Raw genomic sequence first — 24764 nt, 5'->3', positions numbered from 1 at the left:
CATCCGCACAGGGACTGGGAGTCCAGTGTCTGGCTGGGGAATCACCCTCTGCATCCATCATCTGCTTGGGGGTTGCAGGAATACCTCGGTCCTACGTGGAGGCCCATGAGGACTACCTCAGAAGAGAAGCCAAACAGCTCAAAAGGGAAAACACTCCACCGAGGGACTTATCTGATGCCTACAAGGTCAGGTCTCACGAGGGCCTTACTCCTCTGAAAATGAAACCAGCCCATGAGGGCCTGGTGGCCACGGTGAAAGAAGCGGGAAGATCAATCCATGAGATTCCCCGGGAGGAGCTGAGGCGGACACCAGACATCTCTCTGACGAGACCTCTGAAGGAAGGCTCCATCACACAGGTGAGTATGGGGTGAACAGCAGGTGAGATCAGGCCCACTCAGGCTGCTGTCCTTGTACAGACCCTGGGGACCCTTCCCAAGGTAAAAGGAGAGCAGAGAGGGCTTTGGGTTGCAAACACATCACTGGTCAGAACTGAGGCTCTGCTTGGGTACAGGTTGCCCTTCCCCATCATTTGATCTTTAAAGGTCCCTTCCAACCCAAACCATTCTGTGATTCCGTGATCCTTCCCAGCGGATAAATGCAAAACCGGGGTAAAGGAGCTCAGCACCCCCTGACGTGTTAAGAAAGTGATGCTCCATCCACCTGCACACACGGAAGCGGACACATTTGGCTCTTGTTCAAGGCCAGAGTCAACTCTGTGCCCTCGGCAGTTCTGACTCCGGGTGTGCATAATCTTGGTCTCCTCCCTTTATGGGCAAGTGTCAACCCAGCAAGGCCAGTAGTTAGGGTGAAACACAGCATGCTGTCTCCTGTTGGGCTCCAAATATTTGGAGGGTTCCCATGGCACCTTGTAGTCCTACCTCATTTTACAGTGTGTGTAGGAGAGAGGCGTGATGGGTACAGCCAGCCTTCGGCAGTGACTCATCATCATCTTGTTGGAGCACAACAAGACATGCAAGATGGGCACTCCACCCTGCCCTGCGCCATGCGGAGCTGTTATCTCTGCTTTGCTGATGGCTGTTGCTGTTTGACCAAGTAAACTGGTGAACTGACCCACTGAACGAGGAAGCATGAGCCCCGCTGAAATTTGGTGGGATGTGGTTGCTGCACCCCTTTCTGCTCTACACCCCTTTGACATCCTCTCTGCCTTCTGTCCTCAGGGTACCCCACTGAAGTACGACAGCAGCTCTTCCTCCTCGAGTACCAAAAAGCATGACGTGCGGTCCATCATCGGCAGTCCCGGCAGGACTTTTCACTCTGTGCACTCACTGGACGTCATCCAAGATCCGAGGAATCTGGAGAGAGCTTACGAAGAGAGCCTGAAAAACAGGCCAAGCCCAGTGACAAACTCGGGTGGCTCCATTGCCAGAGGGGCTCCTGTGATTGTACCCGAGCCGGGCAAGCCCCACCAAAGTGCCCTTGCCTACGAGGACCACCAGGCAGGGCACAGCACGGCGTTCGGCAGCCACTTGCACAGAGGGTCTCCAGTCTCCACACGGGAGTCCACGCCACGGCAGCACGAAGGTACTTGGTGAACCTTTTATTTGATACTAAGATTTCTAGCAAGCCAAGCGGGCAAGGTGCGTGGGAGGTGGCTGCTGACCCCACCTGTCCAAGCCGTTCCCGGCAGGTGCCCGTTGAACCCGTTCTCCCCAGCACCCTGCACCCACTCTTGCCCGCAGCCGCGGCTGACTCATGGCACTGGGGTAGCTGTCAGGGATGGCTAAAGCTCAGCTCCCTCCCCAAGGGTGCTCACACGGTTGCAGTGAGGCCACCCCACGTCTGTGCCAGGGTGACTGAAGGGAGATTGGACAGCTGGTAAAGCTGATGGTGTTTAGAAAGTGTCTTCCCTGTCCCGGTGTTGGCCCAGGCACCCTTGTTTCTGTAAGCAGGCAGGAAAGCAGTGCTTGGTGCACTGGGTGGGGGGATCTTCATGCTTTTCACCAATCTGGTGTGTGTTTGCCTACCTCGTGTGTTTATGCCTCGTCCATCACCTGGGCACCTGAGTACCTCACCTCCAGGAACATCTAATCCCTTCTGAGCTGGTGCATCCGGGCAGTGTGGCTGGCCTTTGGGATCTGCCATCCCCCCAGCCCATCTGCCTGTGCCCCCTGGCATCAGTCATCTTCTGCCCCCAAAGCCAGACCTGGGGCTCCTGGGGAGCAGGCGCATGTCTGGGCTGTGCTCAGTGATCGGGTGAGACACGCTCAGATCCAGAGCACAGAAAACCCTCTTGCTTCATGCCACATTGGTGGGCAGGATCAGTGCTGAAGCCAGTCTCTAAGACACGTTATCCCACCAAGCCTGCTAGCTACGGGTAACTGCTTCGGGGCTGTTTGCATCTCCCACCTGCAAATCCTTATCCTAACCCAAAAAGTCTCATGATTTGGGGGCGTGCAGCACAAGACACCGCAGCCTGCCAAAACTGAGGCCAAGATGCGCCTTCCTGGCGAGGAGCGGGAGATGGGGCTGTGCAGTGCAGAGCTCCCCCAGAAAGCCTTCCCCACCACTCGGTGCCGGCTGGGCCAGCTCCAGGTCTTCGTGGTTGGCGTGTCCCATTGCCACAGCCTCTGCTGCCTTCCTGGTTAGGTCAGTCATTTTGGGGGAAGCCTTCAGATGTTGGCAGCTCTTTGAGATTGGCACATACAGTGATCACAAGGCAGGGGAGACAGTGCCTAGGTGGTGGGGAGGGATCCTAAGGAAAAAATGTTCCTGCAAAATGCCAGTGAGAAAGTGGATTTCTGCATGTCCGGAGCTCACAGGGTTCTGGGGTGCAGGGGATCTGCAGGAGGAGTCCCCAGGGCATGGGTTGGAGTGGGAAGGCAGCTTTCCCGAGTCTCCTCAGCTTTCCTTCTGCCCCGACAGTAGGTTTGATTTATTAGCGGCCTCGCCGAGACACTGAGCTTCATGAAAGAAGCGGGAGCAACAGTTCACATGGCCCGTATTTCAGTCAAGGTTGTCTTAAAGTCAGCAACAACAGGCCTGGATCCATCTGCGTGTGCCCGAGGGGCTGCTCCTTGCTCCCCAGGCCAGGGCCAGGCAGCGTTTGGTGTGCAGTCTGGTGCAAGGGGTTTGGTCACGCTCCTTGGGGGTGGCTCCGTGTTATGGACACGGGAGCTGGTGATGCTCATCCCAGGTGGAGCAAGAAGCACCACCAATGCCCAGCTCAGCTTGGGAGAGCAGAGAGAAGTCCCTGACGTGATCCAACCTCCCCTCCATGTGCTGGGAAAGAGCTTACAGCTCCAGAGGGTGGTGGGTGCTCAAACCCTCTGAACTGCATTTTGTCACCATTGCCAGGAGTTTCGGGGTCCTTGGCTCTGCCCGGCAGCAGTGACCTCCTCGTGTCGAGAAGCATGGCAGCAGGGCTCCACTGCCAGCTGCTTATACAGGCCAGGATGAACTCACAGACTGCCCGGTGTGGATGCGCTGGGGTGGAGGGATGGCTGGGGACAGACTTCTCCTGGGTGCGACCAGGGCTTGGCCTGCCTTGGCCTTGGTGGCGTAACGGGGCATGGCGGTGCAGGGAGGAGGGAAAGGTCTCTCAAGTTCAAGGGGAGCTGCGGGTGTCCCTGGGGGACACACTTGGCCACAGGCACCCCTCAGGGATGTGGCTTGGCCACGGCACTCAGTCTCTGACTCATTTCCTTCTGCTCACTGCAGGGAGCATCACTGCCGGGAAGCCAGTGTCCCAGGACAGAAAGATCACCCCCACGTCAAGAGAGCTCACCAACTCCAAGTCTCCGCATGCCCCCGTGGCCGACCACCACCACCCCATCTCCCCGTACGAGCACCTGCTCCGTGGCGTGAGCGGGGTTGACCTGTACCGAGGGCACATCCCGCTGGCTTTCGACCCTGCCGCCATCCCGAGGGGAATCCAACTGGAAGCAGGTACCTTTGGTGGGGGCACGATCTTTTTGGGATTAGTTTTTTCCTTGTCGTGCTCAGAAAGCCTGAGGTCTCTGGGAAAAGCCACTTCACGACTGCGTCCTTTTCTCTCTCAGCTGCTGCTTACTACCTGCCGAGGCATCTGGCTCCGAGCCCCACGTACCCCCACCTCTACCCCCCATACCTCATCCGGGGCTACCCGGACACAGCCGCCATGGAGAACCGACAGACCATCATCAACGACTACATCACATCGCAGCAGATGCACCACAACGCCGCCGCCACGGCCATGGCACAGCGGGCGGACATGCTGCGCGGCTTGTCGCCCCGGGAGCCCTCCCTCGCCCTCAACTATGCAGCAGGTCCTCCCGGCATGGCACCATCCAGGGGTTTGGAGGCATTTTGGGAGGAGGAGGCTGGGTCAGGCCAGCACTGCCAGCTCCAGCACTGGGTCCAAGGGCCGAGCCAGCAGCACAGTGACACCCAGCAGTGTAGGAACTTGTCTGGTCAGCATGGAGGACAGCCAGGGGGAATTTGATGCTCTTTTTGTCATCTTCTAGTTACTTGAGGCTCCTTACATGCAGCTCTGGTTTTGGGTCATGGGAGCACTTCCCAGCCTGGCCCTGCTGGCCTTTGGAGATTAAAATACACTCCCAGCAGGATATCTGGCTTTCTGCAAAAAGTGGAGCGTGCTGGGAAGTGTGCGGGGTGCGGTGCAGTGCTCCAGCCCCTCCGCAGGCAGAGCAGCGTTGGTCTCCGGCTGGGGGGAGCTGCGGCTGATGCCACCTGCAGCCCCCTCGCTCAGCAGGGATAGATCTCGGCATTTTTCCTCCCCATTATTCCCAGCAGCAGGACACGCTGTATTTGCCCACAGAAGGGTCCCCTCCCTTGAGAACCAGTGCCTGGGGTCCATGTGCTCGCTGGCACCTTCTGCGCTGCACCAGAGCGGCAAGACGGGTCGACCCTCCCCAGCATCGCTCCCCGCTCCAGTGCGGCCAAGCTGCAGCGGCTCCGTGTCATCCTGACAGTCCTCTCGTTTCTCTCTCCAGGCATCATTGACCTGTCCCAAGTGCCACACCTGCCCGTCCTCGTGCCCCCCACCCCCGGCACCTCCGCCACCACCATGGACCGCATCACCTACATCCCCGGGCCCCCCCAGACCTTTGGCAGCCGGCACAGCAGCTCCCCGCTCTCCCCAGGTAATGCTGCAGGTTGCTTTTCCCATGGGAAAGCAGTTGGGCAGGATGCCCTTAACCAATTCAGGGCCATGAGCTCAGCATGCCGGGGCAGATGGGGGGAGCCCAAATTCATTCTCACCCAGGCACCAGCCCACTGGCTCCCTCAAACCAGCTCTTCTGATCCTGCTTGTTGGGGGATTCCTTGCTTTTCCCTCTTCTTCCCCAAAGTGGCAGCTGGCAAACAGCTTTGCAGAAGGTTGTACCCTGGAGACAGCACCAGGACAGCGATTCGGTGATTTGCCTGGGTTTTGTCACACTGGTTGCCCCCATCTGTCCTGCTCCAGGTGACCTTGGATGGAGCCATTCCTTATCTGCTCTGCAGACACAGCAATGTGAAGAGCAGGCGGTGTTCCCCGGGGGGAATCACTGTGTCTGCAGCCCTTTCACTGCCTTTCGGTTGGGTTTCAGGAGGCCCCACGCACATGACCAAACAGTCAGGATCATCGGTGTCCGAGCGGGAACGTGAACGGGAGCGGGAACGAGAGAGGGAGCGTGAAAAATCCATCCTAGCATCCACGACGGTGGAGCATGCACCCATCTGGAGACCAGGTAGACTGGGGAGGAGCCCAGCACCACATCTTGGGGCCCATGCTGGATGGAGGTAGGGTTGGGACTAGAAAACGAAGAGCTAAAGAAGCCCTTCTTTGTGTTTGCCCCCAGGTACAGAGCAGTCCAGCAGCCGTTCGTCCTCACACTCGCACAGCCACCAGCACTCTCCTGTCTCACCCCGTGCCCACGAGACAATCCAGCAGCGCCCCAGCGTGCTCCACAACACGAGCATGAAGATCATCTCCTCGGAGACCCCCACCCCTTCCGTCCTGCGGTATGTGTCCCCACCACCGTTCCTGCTGCTTGCCTGGACCCCTGCACCGGGGCAACCATGGTGGTTAATTAATGAACGTCACATGGGGCACCTCTGAGATGGAGCGAGGGTTGTTTTGGCCTTCAGTCTCAGTAGGAACAGGATTGGGGCTTACAGGGAAGTTGTGATGGGGAGAGGTAGATTTTGGTGCCCAGTTCCTTTGCTTTTCCTCATGGTTTTTCCTGCTATCAGGAGAGAAAGCAGGAGCATCCCAGGTCTGTCTGTGCTCAAATAGCATAGGCAAGAGGGCATCGCTCCGCTTGCTGAAAGTTGCCTGGTGGTGAAGTTATGAAGGTCTCTGGAACCTGTCCTGTGGGTTTTGTTCTCCCCAGTCGATGCATCCAGGCCACAGCCAATACCTTGTGGCCAGTTACTGTGGTGGAGGCTCCATCTGAGCCCTCCTCACCTGCTCCAGCATGGGCCAGCCCTACGCTCAGGAGACCTTGGTCAGGCAGGGCTGAATGCCAGGGCCCTGGTAACAGCACTCCCTTTTCTCCACATGCTTCTCTCATCTTCACCATGTCTTCATTTGCCTTCCAGATCCTCCTCCACTACTACCACGTCGCCGATCCGCTCTGCCGCCTTCCCCTCCACCCTGCGCTCCTCCATCAGCACGGCGGATGGCTACGCGGCCCTGATGGACCCGGCTGCCCTGCAGAAAGAGGCCTCGCGGGCACGGGAAGCCAAGGCAGAACGACCCCAGACTGACAACAACGTCTTCACCTCAAAGCTGCCCAGTGGGGCCAACCTTGAACAGTCACCTTCACCCATTAAAGCCATGGAGTCAAGACCTTTACCTGGCTCCGGACCTGGTTCTTCTCATCACTATAGCAGAGGACAGGGGAAAAGTCAGCAGCACCATCACCCTCTGGACCAGCAGCACGCAGCCTCGGGCCCCGAGCAGCACAGTAGAGAAAAGAGTCAAAGTAAACCCTTTTCAATGCAGGAACAGGAGCTCCGAGCACTCGGTAAGACCACCACGACAGCGGCCAACTTCATAGATGTGATTATCATGCGCCAAATGTCTTGCGATAAGGGGCAGCGAGAAAGAGGCTCGCTAAGTAACGACTCCGCTAGCGATGGTAAGAAATTGGAGGGGAGAGGCGAGAGAGCTGTGGCCTGAAACCCATTTTATTTCATTATTTCTTATTTTTAGCTGCACGTTTTGGCTATTGGCTTCATAAGCTCCCCCAGTGTGCTTGTCCCTCTGCTTCCCGGTTGTTGTTACTCCAGACTTTTTTATTTGTGTGTGTTTTAGGGATATTCCCTTCTCCCACCCTCTTTTATTTTTTCCTGTTGCCAAGTCCTGTTTTGCAAACGTTCAGTTCCTGGTATTGCTTTTTACAGACAATAGCAATTTGCTAATTCTGATTTCCCCATCTTTAGAAATTCCTAAGCAGTCTGTAAGGAACAGTTGTGGGTAATAAATCAAACGAGCGAAGCGGAGAACCGTGAGCGTGAGCGGGACAGGGCTGCTGGCCATCAGACATGCGCCTCCCCGCTCACAGTTGTGCCGCTGAGCATGCAGGATCTCGGGGCTTTGCGGGCTGCTGCACGATGCAGCTCAGATGGGGTTCCCTCGCTCAGGGTGACCGCGCTCGGGGTCCTGGTGCTGGGTGCTGCACAAGAGGGCAACGCAGGCAGGGCTGTCCAAGGATCATTCAGCCCAGCTGTGCTCGGCAGCCGTCTCCAGAGCAGACCACAGGAACCACTTAACAGCAATCTTGTATAGGACACAAAAGCGCTGGGATAAGTTTCTCCAGAAGGAAGTGCAGGGAGGGGGCTGGATTCAAGGTCTAGGTCATTCTTGATGGGACCAATCTTCACCCAGCGCATTCATCCCAACTCTCACCAGCATACAGAAGCAGCAGGCAGCCTGCGGGGATTTGATGGGACCCCTTCTCCAAGTTGAAGCATCTGCCTTGGCCGTCAGCACTAGAGGTTGCTACCCAGCTCCCCTTCCTGTAACCCAAGGGTGGAAAGGACACAGCAGCGTGGCTGGGGGAGGAGGGCTGCTCTCGCTGGCATATCCCAACCCACCCATCCCACCACTTGGTCATGTCTGGTCCCAGTCCCTTCTAGCAGCGTGCTCCAGGGCCAAGGATGTGCCTCTGGCCACGATGCGCTGCCTGGCTGAGCTTTTCCTCCACCTTTTTCCCTCCAGCTGGAGCTGGAGGGATCCGAAGCGTGGTCTCTTCAGTGCTGGCATGCATGGGGTGATGGGGGATGCTGCATCCCCATCCCCAGCGCAGGGAGGTTCTCCATGGGGGTCCTCCCCCTGTGCGTGCCCTGCGTACGTGCAAGGTCAGTGTGTCCGTGCCTGGGCACCAGGGACCCTCCGGCAGCGCTGTGGGTCGCCTGCCAGATTTGCCTGCAGTGGGCAGTTTCTAGGAATTGAGCGTTAGGAGGGTAAAGGTCTGTGGAGGCAAAAGTCGTGAGCATTACCAAACGTGCTTAGCTGGCAAGAGGCAGCGTGTGCCTCCTCCAGGACTCCTCCGTCCTCTGCCCCTGGTCTGTGGAAGCGTAACCGATCCGTGCCTCAGTTTCCCCTATGTTGAATGATAATGGTGGTCCCTCATTCCAGCTCTGCTTGCTTTGATGCAGCTTGAGTCCATGCAAAGGGCTTAAAAGGCAGAGAATGGTCAAGAAGCCTTTTTGCCCCTGCGGTGTGCGAGTCTGCTGCCTCTGGAGCAAGATCTGGAGTCTGCAGGGCCTCACACCCCATTTTCAAGTCCCTGCTCTTGGCCATGCTGGGCTTGGGGCTTTTCTTTGTAAAGCACTTGAGACCTCCCGTGCAGCCACCTCCACCCCTGCAGAGCATTGCTTTCCCTCCTGGCATAGTGGGGGTTTTATTTTTGTTTCAGTAGATGGGGGAAAGGGGGGGAACAAGTTGTGCACCCACAGTGGATGAATTTGGTTCCTGACTCTCGTGCTGTCACCACGAGCTGCTGAGTGTCCAGCTCTGCAAGAATGAGACATCACCTCTTTACTGCAGCCATCACCACAACTGGGTATCAGAGTTGGCTCCGGGGGTCCCTGCAATGTGACCTGCCAGGTCTGCCCTCATCTCTTTCCCCCCCCCCCCTTTGCTGAATGTGTGACTCTACCTGCAGGCGATGGTTGCCACAGCACTAGGGAAAAGCCAAGCGAGCTCCTGGTTTTAACTCCCTTCTCCTGTTTCCCCAGGCTTTCACGGAGGCTACAGCCCTGAGCGGATGGAAGCAGTGAGTCCCGTGAGCTCGCCCAACCTGTCGCATGAGAAGGGGGCCAAGCTGCTGCAGGATGCAGAGAAAGGGCACGGGGACCATGACCTGAGGCAGAAACAGCAAGGTGAGGGCAGGGGCTGGCAGTGCCAGCCGGCACAGGAGAGCCTGAGCTGGCATGGGGGGGCTTCATCATCCAGCTCTTGCTCGCCATGCCCCACTGCTGTGCTGGAATGGCGTTTGGGGAAGGAGACACAGACGTCATCTCACACCTGCTCTCTTCTTTGTGCATCCCCCAGGCTCGCTGAAGGCCTCGGCTCCCGAAGCAGCCCACCTGCAGCACCTCCGGCAGTCCGACGGCCCCCAGCCCCAGTGCCAGCCCCTGCAGTCCAGCCAGAGCATCAAGGGCATGAACCAGCGGGTGGTCACACTGGCCCAGCACATCAGTGTAATTAAGCTCGTTCTCACCTTCCTGCTGGGGCTCTGGGGAGGAGGGAAGAGCTGATATGAAACATGTCTGATGGGGAAGGTCTGGGAGTGATGCTAGAGACCTCAGCACCCCTGGTTAGGGGCTGGAGAGAGCAGGGTGCATCATGCATGTTCAGCCCAGGTGTTTCCGTCCCCCACAAGCCCATCAAGAGAGCTGCTGCAGGCAGGAGGCAGACATTACATCCCCACAGGGACAGAACAGCCTAATTCCCTGCTGCTTGCCCTGTCTTAGTTGAGCCCAGCAAAGCAAGAGGTAGAAAACACCTCTATTTCTGACTTGGGGGTTTCTTCTTCTAGGAGGTCATCACGCAGGACTACACACGCCATCACCCGCAGCAGCTCAACTCCCACATCCAGACCCCGGTGTACTCCTTCCCCGGGGCCACGTGCCCCGTGCTGGACCTGCGCCGCACCCCCAGCGAGGCGTATCTGCAGCAGCAGGAGCACGCAGCGGCCTCCAGGATCTCCCCACAGAATGAAGGCGGCAAAAGGTGAGATCAGAGAGTCCAACCAAACCTGGGGCAGATGGGTTTCTGCCCACCCACCATGCCAATCTGAGCTCAGACAGAGCAGGGCTACCCAGGGTGAGGAGCCAAGTGGGTGCCCTTGGCTACCTGGTACCCCGGTAAGGCAGTGCATAGGGCAGGCTGGCATTTGGCGTTGCTGAATTCATGCTCCCCAGCTCAGGGCTCAGATGGATCGCTTGCTTACACGGCCCAGAGTGTAAAATTGCCTCCTGATCTGGGCGTATTTCCCCTGTGGTGGTGCCTCTCTTGCCATTCCTGTTGTTCTAGAGATGTGTCCAGACCCCCTTAGAGTCCATGCATGATCCCCTTCCCGATCTGGCTGGTGTCACAGAATTGTTTCGATGGGAAAGGACCTCTCCAGCCCATCCAGCCCAACGCCCTGCTCAAGCAGGTCAGCTGGAGCAGGTTGTCCAGGGCCATGGCCAGCTGGGTTTTCAGTATCTCCACTGATGGAGACTTCAACACCTCTCTGGGCAACCTGTACCAGCATTCGGGCACCCTCACAGTAAAAGAGTGTTTTCTTGTGTCAGGAGGGAATTTCATGTGTTTTGGTTTGTGCCCGTTGCCTCTTGTCCTGTCACTGTTCTCGGTCCCTGGCAGATCACAGTGCAGTGACCTTTCAGACTACAGATGGTTCCCAAAAACCCAAAAAGCAACGTTTTCTATTGGTTCAAAGTTAATTTTATCTTCATCAGTGTCAGTGAATCAGAAGCTTGTTCAACACATGTGCCGTCTCAACTGCAACTATCCATTTCAGGCACCACCTGTATTTCTTTTAAAATCACTTTCAAATCCTTGTGCTGATACCAGCACAAGGAGGTCTGATTGCTGTTGTACAGAGTTAAAAAATGGGAAGTGTGAGAATGGGGTCTGTCGTCCCACCCAAACACCGACAGAGACCCAGATGCATCCAGGAAAGGGTGGTGTCTCCAAACCGGTGGTTTGGATTGATGTGTTTATTGTGATTAATGGGATTATTACTCCCAGCTCTGCCTGGTCCTGGAATTGGCTTTGTAACATTAGGGGAGAGAGCCCAGCCCTGGCCACCCAGCGATGAAAAAAGTGCGGAAAAAAAGAGAAACCACAGAAAGAACAAAGACGTAAATTCCCAGAACTTGCCGTGAGGAATTCCTCGCAGACTTGAGCCTGGCCGTCTCCCAGGTGCTGGCCACGGGCAGGCATCGGGGGGCTGTGTTGGTCCTCTCCAGGCTGTCCCAGGACGGGACTCATCGTCTGCAGCCAGCGAGCCCCTGCACGGCCCCAGACAAGGTGGACGGGAGGTGGTGGGTGCTGCCCTCCCCTGTGTCTGCAATTACGATGGAGAATCAAAAGCCATGTCCCCAAAAGGTTAACATCCCAGCCCTCCGCAGGGATTGTGTCCCTGCCGGCGAGGGACACTTGGGCTGAGGCAGCAAGTCCCAGGACTGGTCCTGCCATGGGCAGCTGTATTTGGGGTGGCTGCCGGCTGGCCCACCGCCTGGAAATCTGGGCTACATCTCGGCTCAGTCCTGCTCTGCACGCCTGCAGTGCAGAAAAATGCCCAAGCTGTGCTTTCCCTCCAGCTTGCATTAAAAGGTGCCATAAGCCCACAGGGGTGTGGAAGGTTTGGCTTTCTTTCCCTGCTGTAGGAAACCTATTTTAGTCCTTCTCCCCCACCCCCGACCCCCCCGACCCCAAGCTGCTGTGCAGAGACAGAGGATGTTGCAATAAACCAATTGCATCTCCCCATCGCTCTCCACAGGTCCCCAGAGCAGAGCAAAGCCTCAGCTGGGAGCGGGTCGGACAACTGTATCGAGCCGGTCTCTCCACCAGACGGCGTGGGAGAATCGGAGCACGCCAAGAGCGCCACGTACCCGATCCTGTACCGCGAGGGCGAGCAGATAGACCAGAGGTAACGCCAAGGGAAGGGACGGTGGAGACAGTGAGGGGATGTTCCCCCCATCCCCACGCTCGCCTTGGCCCAGGCTGCTTTTCTTGCAGCCAAAAGCAAGGTTACATCCCCGGTTGCTGTCTGTTTGTAGGAGCTTTTCAACACCGTGTGGTACATTTATGGTAGAGATAGCGAGAAAGGCTGGAGATCCAGAATATCTTGGGAGCCATCAGGCTGATTTTGAGGGCTTACGCTAAGAGTCTCTCTAGGTACGACTTTGTGAACTGGACATTGCAGAGGTTTCCAATGGCCTTTTGCTTTGCAGGATGGGGTCCAAGTCCCCAGGAAACAACACTCAGCCTCCAGCTTTCTTCAGCAAGCTGACTGAGAGCAACTCTGCCATGGTGAAGTCCAAGAAACAGGAGATCATCAAGAAGCTCAGCACGACCAACAAAAATGAAACGGAGTACAGTAAGGACATGTGGGGAGGCAAATGTGGGGCACTGGGGGGGAAAAAAGCCTTGAGGACACATGAAGCAAAGGAGATTTGGGAATGGGTGCTGCTGTGTTAAGGGCTGGCAGCTCCCAGCCAGCGCTCTCTGCATCATGCCATGGTTTGTTGGGAAGTGCGATGTCCCAGTGTTTCCTGGGATGAGCCATGCTGGTGCCAGCAGTGGCTGTGTGCATCTGGGACGGTGATGGGAGGCTTCCCAGCCCCTTGTCTCCTTGCTCTGGGGCTGTCAGTCCCACCCCCACCAGATAACCTCAATAGGAAGGAAATAATGAGCTGAGCATGGAGGAGACTTAAGAGCAATTGATATTTTAATGAATGGCCAGCCAAGCTGAATCCTTCCTCCTTGAGATGCGTCTCCCCCCAGTGTTACTTTAAGCCCTACATCAATATTGGTATAGCTCTGTAAAACTAACCAGGCTGGCTTGTATTAGAAATTCAGACCGTTCATTCATTAACCGCTAATAGAGTAGATAGGATCATAATTTAATTTAGCCCAGCATTATACAGTCAATACTAATTCAATTTGAATCCATCTTACAACAGCTGCATCGGATAAGAGGGACCGAGCTGTCTCGTCTCCTGGATGATGTTACCATGAGCCAACAGTATTGTTATGCCCCTTTGGGGACATGTGGCTGAACCCCGTGACCTTCCACACTTTCCCTTATCAAGGGAAAATATATAGAAATAGGAAACACCTCTTACTTGATGAGAATTTCTGTTATTCTAAGGAAAGTGATATCCAAGTCAAACAGCTCAGCCAAGAGGGAAAATATTGATTTAACATTTCTTCTCCTCCTCCCCGCCCTCCCCACTGCCCAGACCTGTTCCCTGGATATGGGGATTTGAGCCTTTGGAAATCCCGTAGGCAGGAGAGAGGGTTTAACTTTGCGGAGCTTGTAATCCGAAGGGCTGGAGAGAGGGAGGTCAGCGCTGAGCACGAAGACATCGCCTTGGCTCTCTGGGCTCTGCTTTTCTGCCCTTTCCCAGCTGGCGAGACATGCCCACTGTGGTTCCCCCAAAGGCAATTATTCCTGGTCCCAGCCGGCACCCGCAGACCCACCCCAGTGCCTGGGGGAGGTGGGCTACTCAGCCCGCGTGCTGTGATGGGGACACCAGGATCTTGTCGTGGCTGGCACGGCAGGTCCCTCCCTACCGGCAGCCTGCACATGCTGCTCTCCGTACTGAAGAGCTTCTTTGTTTTTCTCCAGATGTTGGGCAGCCTGGAACAGAGATTTTCAATATGCCGGCAATTACCGGAGCAGGTAACTCTCCCATATACCTGTACCGTACCTCATTCCCTACAGGGCTTACAGCCATGGAGAGCAGGAGACTCAGTAGATTAGGCATCTCCTTTTTTCCTTTTGCCGTAAGACCAAGCGTAAGAGTTGCTGGGAGGCTGAAGCCTCAGGACCCACCGTAACTCCCTGCTGTTGAGTTGGAGACAGTGCAGTGTAATTCCTTGGAAAGTCTGGCAGAGTTTGAGGAGAGGTTAAAAGCCAAGCAAGGGTTGGCCATCTGATCCCAACAGGGTTAAACTATATAGCAAGGTGGACCTCACGCGTGGGAGAGAGCACCCTGCTCTTGGTGGGACCTGGCGGTCACCCACAGATGGGTAGGAGGGCAGCGGTGAAAGGGAACGTGAGGGGGGGAAACAGGCTCTGTGCCGCTGCGGGCTGGGCAGGCTGCTGGAGCTGGCTGCAAAAGCAAACTGGGGTGAGAGCAGCGCCCTGTAGCCTTGAGTGGTGAGCGTCAGGCAAACCGGTGATGGCTGAGGACCGAGAGAAGGTGTTATCCAGGAGATGGAGGGGTGCTCGGGCACAGGGCTGCCGGCAGTGTGCTCAGTCCTCCAGGTGCTTAAAGCATGGGTTGACTGGTTTCTGAGGAGCTGGGAGGAACCATTCAGCTGGTGGCCGGGTCTGGCCACGGCAGTGCAGCCGGTGCCACGCAGAAGGGCTTTGTGGGCTGGACCGCTTGGACCTCTGCTGCTGTGCAGGGGGTGGCTGCCGGCCGGTGGAGGGTTTCAGGCTGATCGCCCGGTTCTGGAGGAGCAGTTTTGGTGGTGGTATCTGAGCGCTGCTGCAGGCAGCCATGGTGGGCTTTGGCGATTCCCCGGCCCTAACCAGCATTAACCTGCCGGCCTGCCTAACTGGGGTTTCGCTGGCTAACACCTGGGACTGTACCCCAGCCCCCAAAGAGCCCCCCTGCTCTCAGGGAGAAAGGGTGCTGGGAAGAGCTCAGGGTGGTCCCCCAGGCACCCACGGAGATGTATTTGCCATGCTGAGCCTGAGGACCACCACGCGGGGGCTGAAATGGCAATTTAGGAGCTTCCCCAGGGGCACTGTACCCGCGCCAGCTCTGCTGCGCCTGCAGCTTTCAGCCCAGCTGGGAAAGGAGGAGAGGGAGCAGCTTAAGGAAAGGATTTTGGCAAAGAGGGGCGGAAAGCGGCCCCAGGGAGTCGGGCAGCTGATACGGGCTCCCCTGGCGCAGGACAGAGACCAGCCGGAGGGAGAAGGATGGCGTGAAGGCTGTCGAGCCATTGCCACCTGCTGCAGCAATGTCCAGGTGGGCACGCACATGAATGAAATGAATCCTCATTGAAGAGTATTAATTGATACTTAACTGATTAAGTATTAATGCTCTCCTACAGCAGGAATGCCTTCAGGTTGTTAGTTTTAAGTAGGAGGAACAGCAACTTTCCCACGACCGAGGGAAGAAGGTGCTGTGGGCAAGGACTTTATGTGGTAGGAGGGCCAGGGACAGCCGTCGGCTGTGTAAGACCGCTCACCGGTGCAGATGTGTTTGGGAGAAGGAGCCGGCTCACGTTGGCAGCTGTGACGAGAGGGTGCAGCCAGCTGGGACCCAAAGCTCCACAGCAGACAGAATTTGGGGGGGTGAGGCCCAAACTCCTGAGAGCCTCCCCTGGTTAAAGCTGCTCCAACTGTAAAGACAAGAGCATAGGGAGCCGAGGGCTGGGGTCTGGCTGGAGGGGACCGGGAGAGACCCTGTCCATTTACGGGAAGACAAGCTAACCCGGGATCTGTCCCTTTCCAAGCAGAGGGGCAGCGATCCCAGCGCAAGTGCCCCTGGGATGGGGTGAGCTGGGGGGGCTTGCCGGTGGGGCTTCCCTCGCCGGCCTGCTGTTTTTGTGTCTGTATTTTGCCCTTGCTTGTTCCCTGTAACCGCCGCGTTGGGAATGACGGTGGCGTGGCTAAGCCTAGTGCCCTCTGGTCCCTGTGCGATGCTGCACCATAACTGCATGGCTTGAGACTCACAACCACGCGGACACACCACTTTGCCTCTGCATCCTGTCCCGTAGCCGTGGCTCAGCCCGGGAGGGGGCCCTGGTCCGCAGCGGGCACCCGGCCCAGGGGGAGGAAGGGAGCGGGCTGGGACGATGGGCAGGGGGCTTGCAAAGAGCGCGAGGAGGGACAAAAGGACTGTGCCCTCTCCCCAGCGTAGCCTGACCCCATGCAGGCAGCCCCGCAGGCTGTGTGCCCTCATCCAGGGGCTGCCCGCGTTTGCCACCTCTCATACCAGGGCCAAATCCCGGCACCTCTTTCCAATCAAGTGTTTTTGTGGGGTTCCCCCTCTTCCTTCCCTGACTTTTCCTCCATAAGAAACTGCCCCGGCCTCCAAATTCCTGACACACCGACTTTTGATCTGTGTGTGCATCCGTAAGGACCCCACATCCAGATGACTCCTGCCCCCATGCTGAGCCTGGCGCAGCCCCCCCCTTCTTGCAGTTGCTCTCCAGGGCTCAGCAAAGACCCCTTCCCCGCCATCCTCCAAGCCCTTGGCCCTAGGGAACCCAGAGTAAGTCCCATCCCATCCCACCCCAGCCCCTGCCAAGCCCTGGGGCGGGATGGAGCGGGGAGGAGGAGGAGGAGGATGGGTGCATCGCAGCGCTTTAAAGAACAAGATGACAAAGTTTGTTGCTTTGCGAGAATGTGCTGACTGTTTGTTTCTTCCCTTCTCCCTTGTCTCCTTTCTCCCCTTTCCCCGTCCCCCCCATCTTTCTTCTCATTTGGCTCCCCCCCATCTCCCGTCCCCTCTCTCCTCCCCCTCCCGTTATCTCCCAGGGCTAATCAGTTGTAGGAGCCAGTCGGTCCAAGAGAATTCCAGTACCAACATGGGGTTGGAGGCAATAATTAGGAAAGCCCTAATGGGTAAATATGACGAGCAGTGGGAAGAGCGCTCACCTCTCAGTGCCAATGCTTTTAACTCTCTGAATGCCAGTGCAAGCCTGCCCGCTGCTATGCCCATAACTCCTGCTGATGGACGAAACGAGGACGTGCGCTCCTTGCCAGGTCTGCAGCCCTCTCCACCTTCGCTCTCTCTGTGTTATTAATTCTCAGCTTTTATATTTCCCCTTTTGTGGGTGGATTTATTCCTCCCCCGCCGTTTTTGTTCATTTTGGTTTTCTTTTCTCCCCTCCCTCCCCCAGCTTCGAGCTTCATGAATCCGCTGATTAATCCTGGTCTTGTTTGATGTTAATTTAATAGTCTCGGAAGGTGCTGTTGCTTACTCTAAACCACTGACTGTGCTCCTTTCCCCGTTTGTTGGTTTTTTAATATCTCCTTTTCCTTTTTTTTTTTCCCCCCCACACCATGGAAAGGTTTATGGGGGCGAAAAAAAACCCACACCCAAAACACTGAAACCATAAACTTAAATAGCCACCCCAAGCTGTCCATAAACCCCAGGCTGCTTTGGAAATAGGGGAAGGAGCTGAGAAGGGCCGGCGTGGGGGGACATGGGGCAGAGTGGCCTTTCCCTCCCCACCCCAGGCTCGTGGGGGTGTCAGAGCCTGGGACAGAGGGTTGGATGGGACCTGGGGGTGCCTGGAGCAAGAGGGAGAGCTTCAGGGGGCTAAAGGTGATAGAGATGGGGTATGACTTGAGAGAGCAGGGCTGGGGGCTTGCTGCCTGGCTGTGCACCATGGCAGGGTCTGTCTGGCTTCGGGGGAGGCTTGGGCAGAGCCAGGAGGGTTATTCTGCAAAGCCTCAGTTAAGGAAGAGAGGAGGGGGAGCAGGGATGGATGCGGGAGAGCGTTTGTCCCCCGTACGCCTGCAAAGGGCAGATTGCCTCTTGCAAGCGCCCTGCGCAGAGCACGGCAGCCGGTGCCAGGGGTCACCCTTGGCAATCTGAGTGTGGAGCCCCTGCAGCTGAGGAGCAGGGTCCTGGGGGTATACGTGCGCCTTCCTCCAGGTCAGCTCAGACCAGGCACTCTTCAGCTTGTTGCAGAAAAGCTTTTCTGGCTCCTGCATGAAACCAGCAGCTTCCATCCACACTTCCCCACACCTGGCGGAGGTTGCCCGGGCAGGCAGGGTGGGATGCAGAGCGCATCCATCCCTCCCCCTTTGGGAGCTCCCCCCAGTTTAGCCAAGCTAACCTACCCGGCAGAGGCCGTTTTAGCTTTTAAAAACTGGCTAAACATCACCAGGGATTTTGCTGTAAAAATTTATTAAAGACCATCCTAGCCATCTAGACCATGGGAACGGGGAATGTTCTCAGGGCTCCAGCACCCACATAGCTCCCAGGGAGTCCCTGCCAACCTGCTGCACAGCGGCATACGGAGCTCCCGTCCCTTGACCCATGTTTGTCGGCTGAGCCACGAGCCAGCTCGGGAGCAGACCCCGCAGAGAAACAGCCTGGCCAAAGCTGAGCGGCTACTCCTGCCCCAGATCCACTCCATGGGACGGTTGGTAGCATCAACCCACAAAGTGGAGAGCGGCACAGGAGAGGACAGAAACCTCCTCGAGCCGCCACAACCGCCCGCCCGCCCCGCTGCGGAGAGCTCACCCCATCACCCTTCCCTGCTGTGGTGCTATCGGCCCCTGGGGTGAGCTTTTCTCCTGCCACAAGCCATTTTTGCAAGCTCTTAAAAAGGAAGCGTTGGGTGCCTGCAACCTCTCCCCGACCCCCCAAACCCCGTCGTGATGAGCTGGGTGACGAGCGGGCGCTTCTCTTTGCAGGAGGAGGAGGGAAGCCAAAGATCGCTGCCAGACCCAACAGCCGCAAGGCCAAGTCCCCGGCGCCAGGTCTGTCCTCGGGCGAGCGGCCGCCCTCTGTCTCCTCAGTGCACTCAGAAGGGGACTGCAACCGGCGGACGCCCCTCACCAACCGCGTCTGGGAGGACAGGCCGTCATCCGCAGGTAGGGCTCAGGGGGACATGTCCCCGAAGCGGCTGTGCCACCCTCAGGGGGCTGCAGGGGTGCAGCCACCCCCCCCGGCGTTGACTCTCTGCTTCCTCCTCCCCGCGCAGGTTCGACGCCGTTCCCCTACAACCCGCTCACCATGCGGCTCCCCAGCGGGGTGGTGACAGCAGCCCCCACCGCCCCCCTGCCGCAGGGGACCCCCAGCAGCCAGCACCACGCCTGGGACGAGGAGCCCAAGCCCCTGCTCTGCTCCCAGTACGAAACCCTTTCGGACAGTGAATGAGGCGAGCCAGGGGCAGGGAGACGGTGACCAAACCCAGGGCGCGGGGAGCGAGCGTGACGCCTGGGGCGAGCGCCCACCGCCCCAGCCCCGCCGGCTCTCAGGAGCGAAGACGCAGGAGCAGAGCTATTTTATTTTTTCCTTTTCCTATTTTTTTTTTTCCTTCCCCTCCCAACCAGCCAATTTGAGGGGATGGTTTTTTTTTATTTTTTGTTTGGTTTTTTTTTTTCTTTCTCAACATCTGGAAATTTCTGCATCCTCTTCGGTCTGGAAAAAAAAAAAAAAAAAAGAAAAAAGCCTTAACAAGACAAAACCCAAGGAACCCATCTTCGATCTTGGCAGCCTTGCTGGGCGGTGACCCCCGCGCTCGAGAGGGACTGTGAGCGGCCACGCGCCTGAAGCGCCCACGTCCCGGGGCCACGCGCGTTCGGACGCTCTACCAGCGCGCTCCCACGGAGTCGAGTGAGGGGCTGTGGGATGCTCCTGTGCATCCCGGCCATGGGGCCGTGCTGCAGAAATGCAAAACCTTGAGCAGGTTAAAGAAAACAAAAAAACACGTTTAAGAAGTGAAATAGGATGGAACGCCCCGGTTTGGTTCCCCCCAGCTGATCTGGCGGCTGGCAGCCAGTCATATCCACGTCACAAGACGTATCAGCCCCGCAGCAGTCTCAACACGCTTCAGACGTGGCTGGGATGAGCGGGCAGGGGAGGGAGTGAAAAGCTATTCCTTAAAAAAAAAAAAAAAAAAAAAAAAAACAAACCACAAAATCCTGGTCCCTTTGGTGGAAGCGATCCCGGGCTTAAATCGGAGCGGGCAGGGATGTCCCCGGGCTGGCTCGCGCGCTGCCCACGGAGGGGCTCGGTTGCTTTAAGTGCATTGTTTTCTGAATGGTGAGAAAAGGCAATTGTAAATTGTATTGGTCTACAGGGTATATTTTTGATACCTTCAGTGAATTATGTCAATATTTTACGCAAGGAAGGACTTAAACAAAACACAGTATTACATGCTGTAAAAGAGGTTCTGTTCTTACATGCAGGCTTTGATGCGTTTGTCCATTGTATGGAAGGGTTTAAAAAAAAAACAAAAGAAGAGAAGGTAACAATGATCCATCAAAGTTATCTGTAAGTCAGGAGAATGTATGAACTTAGTTTAAAAAAAAAAAAAAATCAAAATCTTGCCATGGTTGCAGGGCCCCCCGTTACACACACCTTTGCTGAGTCAGCAGAAATGCTTTGCTGGTTGTAGCCGTTGATTCTCCGGAGCCCTCCGAGCTGGCCGGGCGCAGGGGCAGAGCGGGCAGGAGGCCGGCATGGCAGGGAGTTCACAGGAAACTTAAAAAAAAAGGAAAAAAAGAAAAAAAAAAGGAAAAAAAAGTTTTTATTGTATTTTTGTGATACACACAAATGCTCTACTTTACATTATTTTTTTTCATTCCATGATGTTGGCTCATATCTGCAGTTACATGGTTAAAGAACAAAATATTAGACTTTTTTTCATTCACTTCTGCTTTCTCGCTCTGGGAAAAAAAAAAATGGCAAAAAAACAAAACTATGTATTAAATGCTTTGCATTCTATACGCTAGAGGAACCCAGAGCACGGCACAGACTTTCTGCCTCTCGGGCTGCTGGGCGGGCAGCCGGCCCCCGCAGCCTCCCGGCAGCCCTCGCATCTGACGCGCGGGCCCGGCGGCGAGGCCAGCGCCGTCGCCTTCCTGATGGATCTTTCTTTTCCCCCTGCAACGTTCCCAGGTTGATTCTGATATCAAAGCAAGAGAATGATGGTGTTTGTTGTTTGTTTGGGGTTTGTTTTTTTTTTTGTTGGGTTTTTTTTGGTTTTTTTTACAATGTACAGGTTTTTAATGTTCATCAATGTTTGTGTCTTTTCTGTTGTGCTTTTTTTTTTTTTTTTTTTTTTTAAAGAAAAAAAAATCCGAGACAATGCACAAGCGATGTGGAAGTCTTTCCGTTCCCAGGTTATTGCTGCTGGTGTCTCCGTGGCTCTGACATGTAAAACTACCAGAGCTGATGTCTGGGCATAACGCTATTAAAGTGTTGCAGATTTTGCTGGGGGGAAAAAAAAAAAAAAAAAAATCCAAATCCGACCCATCTTCAAAGCCACCTCCTTAAACTTTTCGGAAAAAAATAGCAAAAAAAAAAAAACACGACAAAGAATAAAGTTCCCACTTGGCACAGTAGCAATACTGTGTGCTGCTTGGTGTCTCCAGAAGGCCAGGAAGGTGCCTGCTGCTGGTGGCAGGCGGCTGCGGTGCTGGCAGCCCCGCTGATCGGCACCGCAGACCCTGCCGCCAGCGGCCCTTGCCGCACAGGGACCCAGTGTGGGTTGAGACGTGGAGAGAGGGGCGAGAGAAGGGCCTGAACTGAGCTGCTGCCCTTGGCGTGGCTGCACCAAGCCTTGGCTTTCACTGCGGCTTGCTCTCGCCGGTGCTACCCGCAGCCCCGCAGCGTGCCAGGGATGGAGGCGCTGGGGCAGCGTTTGGGTTCCTCACTGTGTGGGTATCCCGTGCCGACCCCGCAGGCTGAGCACAGCCGGGTGTTGGGACATCGGGAAGGGCCACGGACTCCAGCTGGGAGCTGCAGAGCCGCCTTCTCGCCACCCTGGCCGGAGCGGGGTTGGGTTGTCCTCCCCATTAACCCCGGGCAGCGTTTGCCTGCGCTGTAGCCAGCACCTGAAGCCACAGGCTGGAGGGTGAAGAGCTTGTCCCACCCTTCGGTGCTAACCCCGTAGCTGTGTTTCTCTTTTCCTCTTGTTTCCACCATGTCTTTCGTGTGTGCGGGGTGAGGGTTCGGAGCTGGCGGGGCTGGCCAGGAGTCCTGAAGCGTAGCTGATGCCCGGGGCTGTGCTGTGAGGGCGTCAAAAGAGTTTTCAGATGTTTGTGAGGTTGTTTTAGTCTTTTTGGGGTTTGTGGCTTGGTGCTGGTGGATGGATGGTTGGGCAGATGTTATCCACCATCTTCTGGGCAAGGCAGTGTTTGCAGGAGAGGACCGTGCTGTGGGGCTGGGAGGACGTGGAGGTGCCGGGGAGATGCCGGGACACCCAGCCGCTGTGGGGCTCTGGCAGCCTCACACCCCCTGCTCAGTGGGATCCTTTGGGGCCGTTTCTGGAGCGGGGAGCAGGACACATCGCTGGTGTTCCTGGCTCTGTGCAAGAGCTCGGGCCCTGGCTGTGCTGCGCATCCCCATCACACCAGGACAGCCTGCCCTGGGCTGGGAGCCGCGGGAGGGGAGCAGCCGGGGCATGCGTGAGACCGGCCATGGCAGGGGTGTGTGTGGGTTTTGCTCTGGCAGGATCCTACACTTGGGGAATCCCCCTGGCAGAGAGCTCAGCCCCGCGGCCGGCCACGGCACGGCTCGGTTTTGGCGCTGTCTGTCTTGCTGCATCTCCATTGTCTGGTCGCCCCATGCACGCCCCGTCTCCGCACAGACCCTCCTGCGGCCGCCTGTCCCCTAGGGCGTCCCCACAGCAGCAGGGACAGGGGCAGGGCACGGGGGGGACACGGGGGACACACACGGGGTGGCAGCGGTGGCAGCTCCCATCGGGGAGCTCTGCAGCGCCCTTGCTGGGGTGCTGGAGCAGGGAGCATCCTCCTGCTGCCGATCAGTTAATCTGGGTCAGATTGATGAGTCGGCAGCGTGCCAGCCGGGAGGCCCACAGTTAAAAAAACCCCAAGTTTCAAGTTAACGTTCGCCAACTTTGTAACTTGTACAAACGGGCAAACAAATTATTGGACAATCTATTGCTCGAACTGTACCGGGGGAAATATCTATCTTTTGTACAACAACCTGTGCATAGCTGTTTTGAAGTGAGTTGTATGATAGCCGGGGCTGTACAGAGAAACCACCAGGTGTAAATATTTCCGCAGCTTGCTCTAGAGGGGTGAGTTTCTGCTACTCAAGGTGAAGGGGTTTGTTCACTGTTACTTCGCTCGGCGTGCCCACCAGCAAGCGGTGTGGGTAGCAGTGTCCGAACACTGCCTTACTGGTTAAATAATAAAAAAGCAAAGAAACCAACCCAAAAAAAAAAAGCTTATTTGGCAGCAAAATATAGCGCGCTCTTGCCTGTTTGTGTGCGTGAGCCCAGGCAGGGCGAGCTGCTTGCGGCGCAGCCACAGGGGGAGCGGGATGGATCACGGCGAGGGGGTGCGGGGCAGGTTGGGGACCCCTGCGCTGGTGGGGCACTGAGGGGCTGAGTGACCACTGCTGGTGATGGGGACGGGACTGCTGGAAGGACCTTGGCAAGGGATGAGTGTGCTGGGTGAGGGAAGAGTTTGCTGGTTGAAGCACGACAGGACATCCCACCCTAAAGCTTGGGGGATCGGTGCTCTGGCCAAGTTGCAGCCCCCCTCCTTGCCTCAGTTTCCCCATCTGCAGGCAAGGCTCGCACCCCTTTGCTGCTTTTTAATCAACTGATGGCTAAAAGCTGCTTAAGCACAAGGTTATTATTGCTGAGCTGGGAGTATCCTCCTTCATATGGACCTGAAAAGGTCTGACAGCACCTGGGGCAGCATCCCCAACCCCCAACAGGGCCGTGCATCACCCCACCTCCCCCTCCATCTCCCCTTAGGGAGGCACGTGCCTCTCCCTCCCCATTAACACAGCCCATGGGCATGAAGTGTGCTGCACAGCAGCTCTCAGAGGAGTGATTTCTCCTCTCCATCTATTTTTATTTATTTGTATATATTTTTAATATATTTTTTCTTATTATTATTTTTCATTTTTATGCTATCATCATCATTATCATAATTTTTTTTTTTTAACATGGCCAAGCTCCCTCCTGCCTGCAGCTCCCCAGAAATCAAACCCTCCCCGTTCTTTCCTGGCAGCACTAACGCCATCCAGCCGCATCCCACTGCCGAGGCTTCTTCCCGTCCTCCCACCCAGACTGTTTTTGTTGGCTTCTCATAGCGGAAATGTGAAAATCCTTTGAACCCTCCCAAAACAGCTTCTTGCAGCTCTTTGGGTGCTTTGTCTGGGCCTGGGGAGCAGGGACTGCAGTCACCAAGGGATGCTGGTGGCACCCAAGGGTGGCTGTGGGACCACGCGCCCCTCAGCTAAATGCCCCCAAACGAGCGATACCTGCATCTCTGCCAGCATCGAGCAGGGGTGATGCCAGAGGACACCTTGGCTTCATTGCTTTTTGACCAGCAGCCAAGGAAAACATTGTTCAACTGTGACTGAATTTAAAAATTGAATGTAAATTGAATTTTAAAAAAAAAATAATTACAAAATAGATATTCTGGTAATGGATAATCCTTCACAAGCCCTGTAGGAAATTATTGGGGAGGCTAATTAGCTGCTACCTCGTTAACAATTGAAACAGAAACCCTGGTATCTATTTGTGGGTCTAAATTGCTTTACCTGTGACGTCCATCCCATGGGGTGCAGTTGACTTTGGCTGGGGCCAGGAGCCATCGGTCCCCAAGTCCCCCTCCTGCGTCTGCACCTGCGGGGCCAATGCCAAGGGGCTCGGGAGCTTTCAGCGCTGCCGTGGGGTGTGCGTGCGGTGGCGTTTTACAGGGCAAGCAATGCGTGAGGGGACAGCAAGCCGAGGGGTATGGCTCTGCGTGAGGACAAATTGGATGACTATATGGAATTGAAGCCATTGAAGGGCTATTAGTTAGTTTTGCACTTGGGGGCCTTCCGCTGCCTTTCCTGGGGCTCAGAAATGGATTTTACACAAAAGACGTTTTCCTGAGAGCAGC

General features: G+C 56.2%; 1 protein-coding gene across 18 annotated transcripts in view; it reads left to right on the top strand.

Moving 5' to 3' along the window:
* NCOR2 (nuclear receptor corepressor 2) overlaps positions 1-21239 on the top strand; it is a 256466-nt gene extending 235227 nt beyond the window's left edge. For 9 of the 18 annotated variants that reach the window (XM_087754355.1, XM_087754354.1, XM_087754352.1 and 6 more), the window contains 17 exons: positions 79-356; positions 1179-1542; positions 3679-3906; positions 4020-4265; positions 4953-5102; positions 5550-5690; positions 5802-5964; positions 6544-7085; positions 9190-9333; positions 9506-9654; positions 9993-10186; positions 11964-12113; positions 12418-12563; positions 13818-13871; positions 16689-16916; positions 18582-18761; positions 18872-21239. In XM_087754355.1, the coding sequence (XP_087610481.1) occupies positions 79-356; positions 1179-1542; positions 3679-3906; positions 4020-4265; positions 4953-5102; positions 5550-5690; positions 5802-5964; positions 6544-7085; positions 9190-9333; positions 9506-9654; positions 9993-10186; positions 11964-12113; positions 12418-12563; positions 13818-13871; positions 16689-16916; positions 18582-18761; positions 18872-19047 (3533 nt within the window). In that variant the 3' untranslated portion in view covers positions 19048-21239. The remainder of the gene's footprint in view (positions 1-78; positions 357-1178; positions 1543-3678; positions 3907-4019; positions 4266-4952; positions 5103-5549; positions 5691-5801; positions 5965-6543; positions 7086-9189; positions 9334-9505; positions 9655-9992; positions 10187-11963; positions 12114-12417; positions 12564-13817; positions 13872-16688; positions 16917-18581; positions 18762-18871) is intronic. The other 9 variants (XM_087754364.1, XM_087754365.1, XM_087754357.1 and 6 more) reach the window with 4 other exon arrangements.
* The last annotated feature ends 3525 nt before the right edge of the window (positions 21240-24764 follow it).

Source organism: Nipponia nippon, unplaced genomic scaffold (genome assembly GCF_047370975.1).
Source record: "Nipponia nippon isolate SJK-2023a ecotype South Korea unplaced genomic scaffold, ASM4737097v1 scaffold_18, whole genome shotgun sequence".
NCBI classification, from domain to species: Eukaryota; Metazoa; Chordata; class Aves; order Pelecaniformes; family Threskiornithidae; genus Nipponia; species Nipponia nippon.
This window is presented reverse-complemented; position numbering and strand designations above follow the sequence as displayed.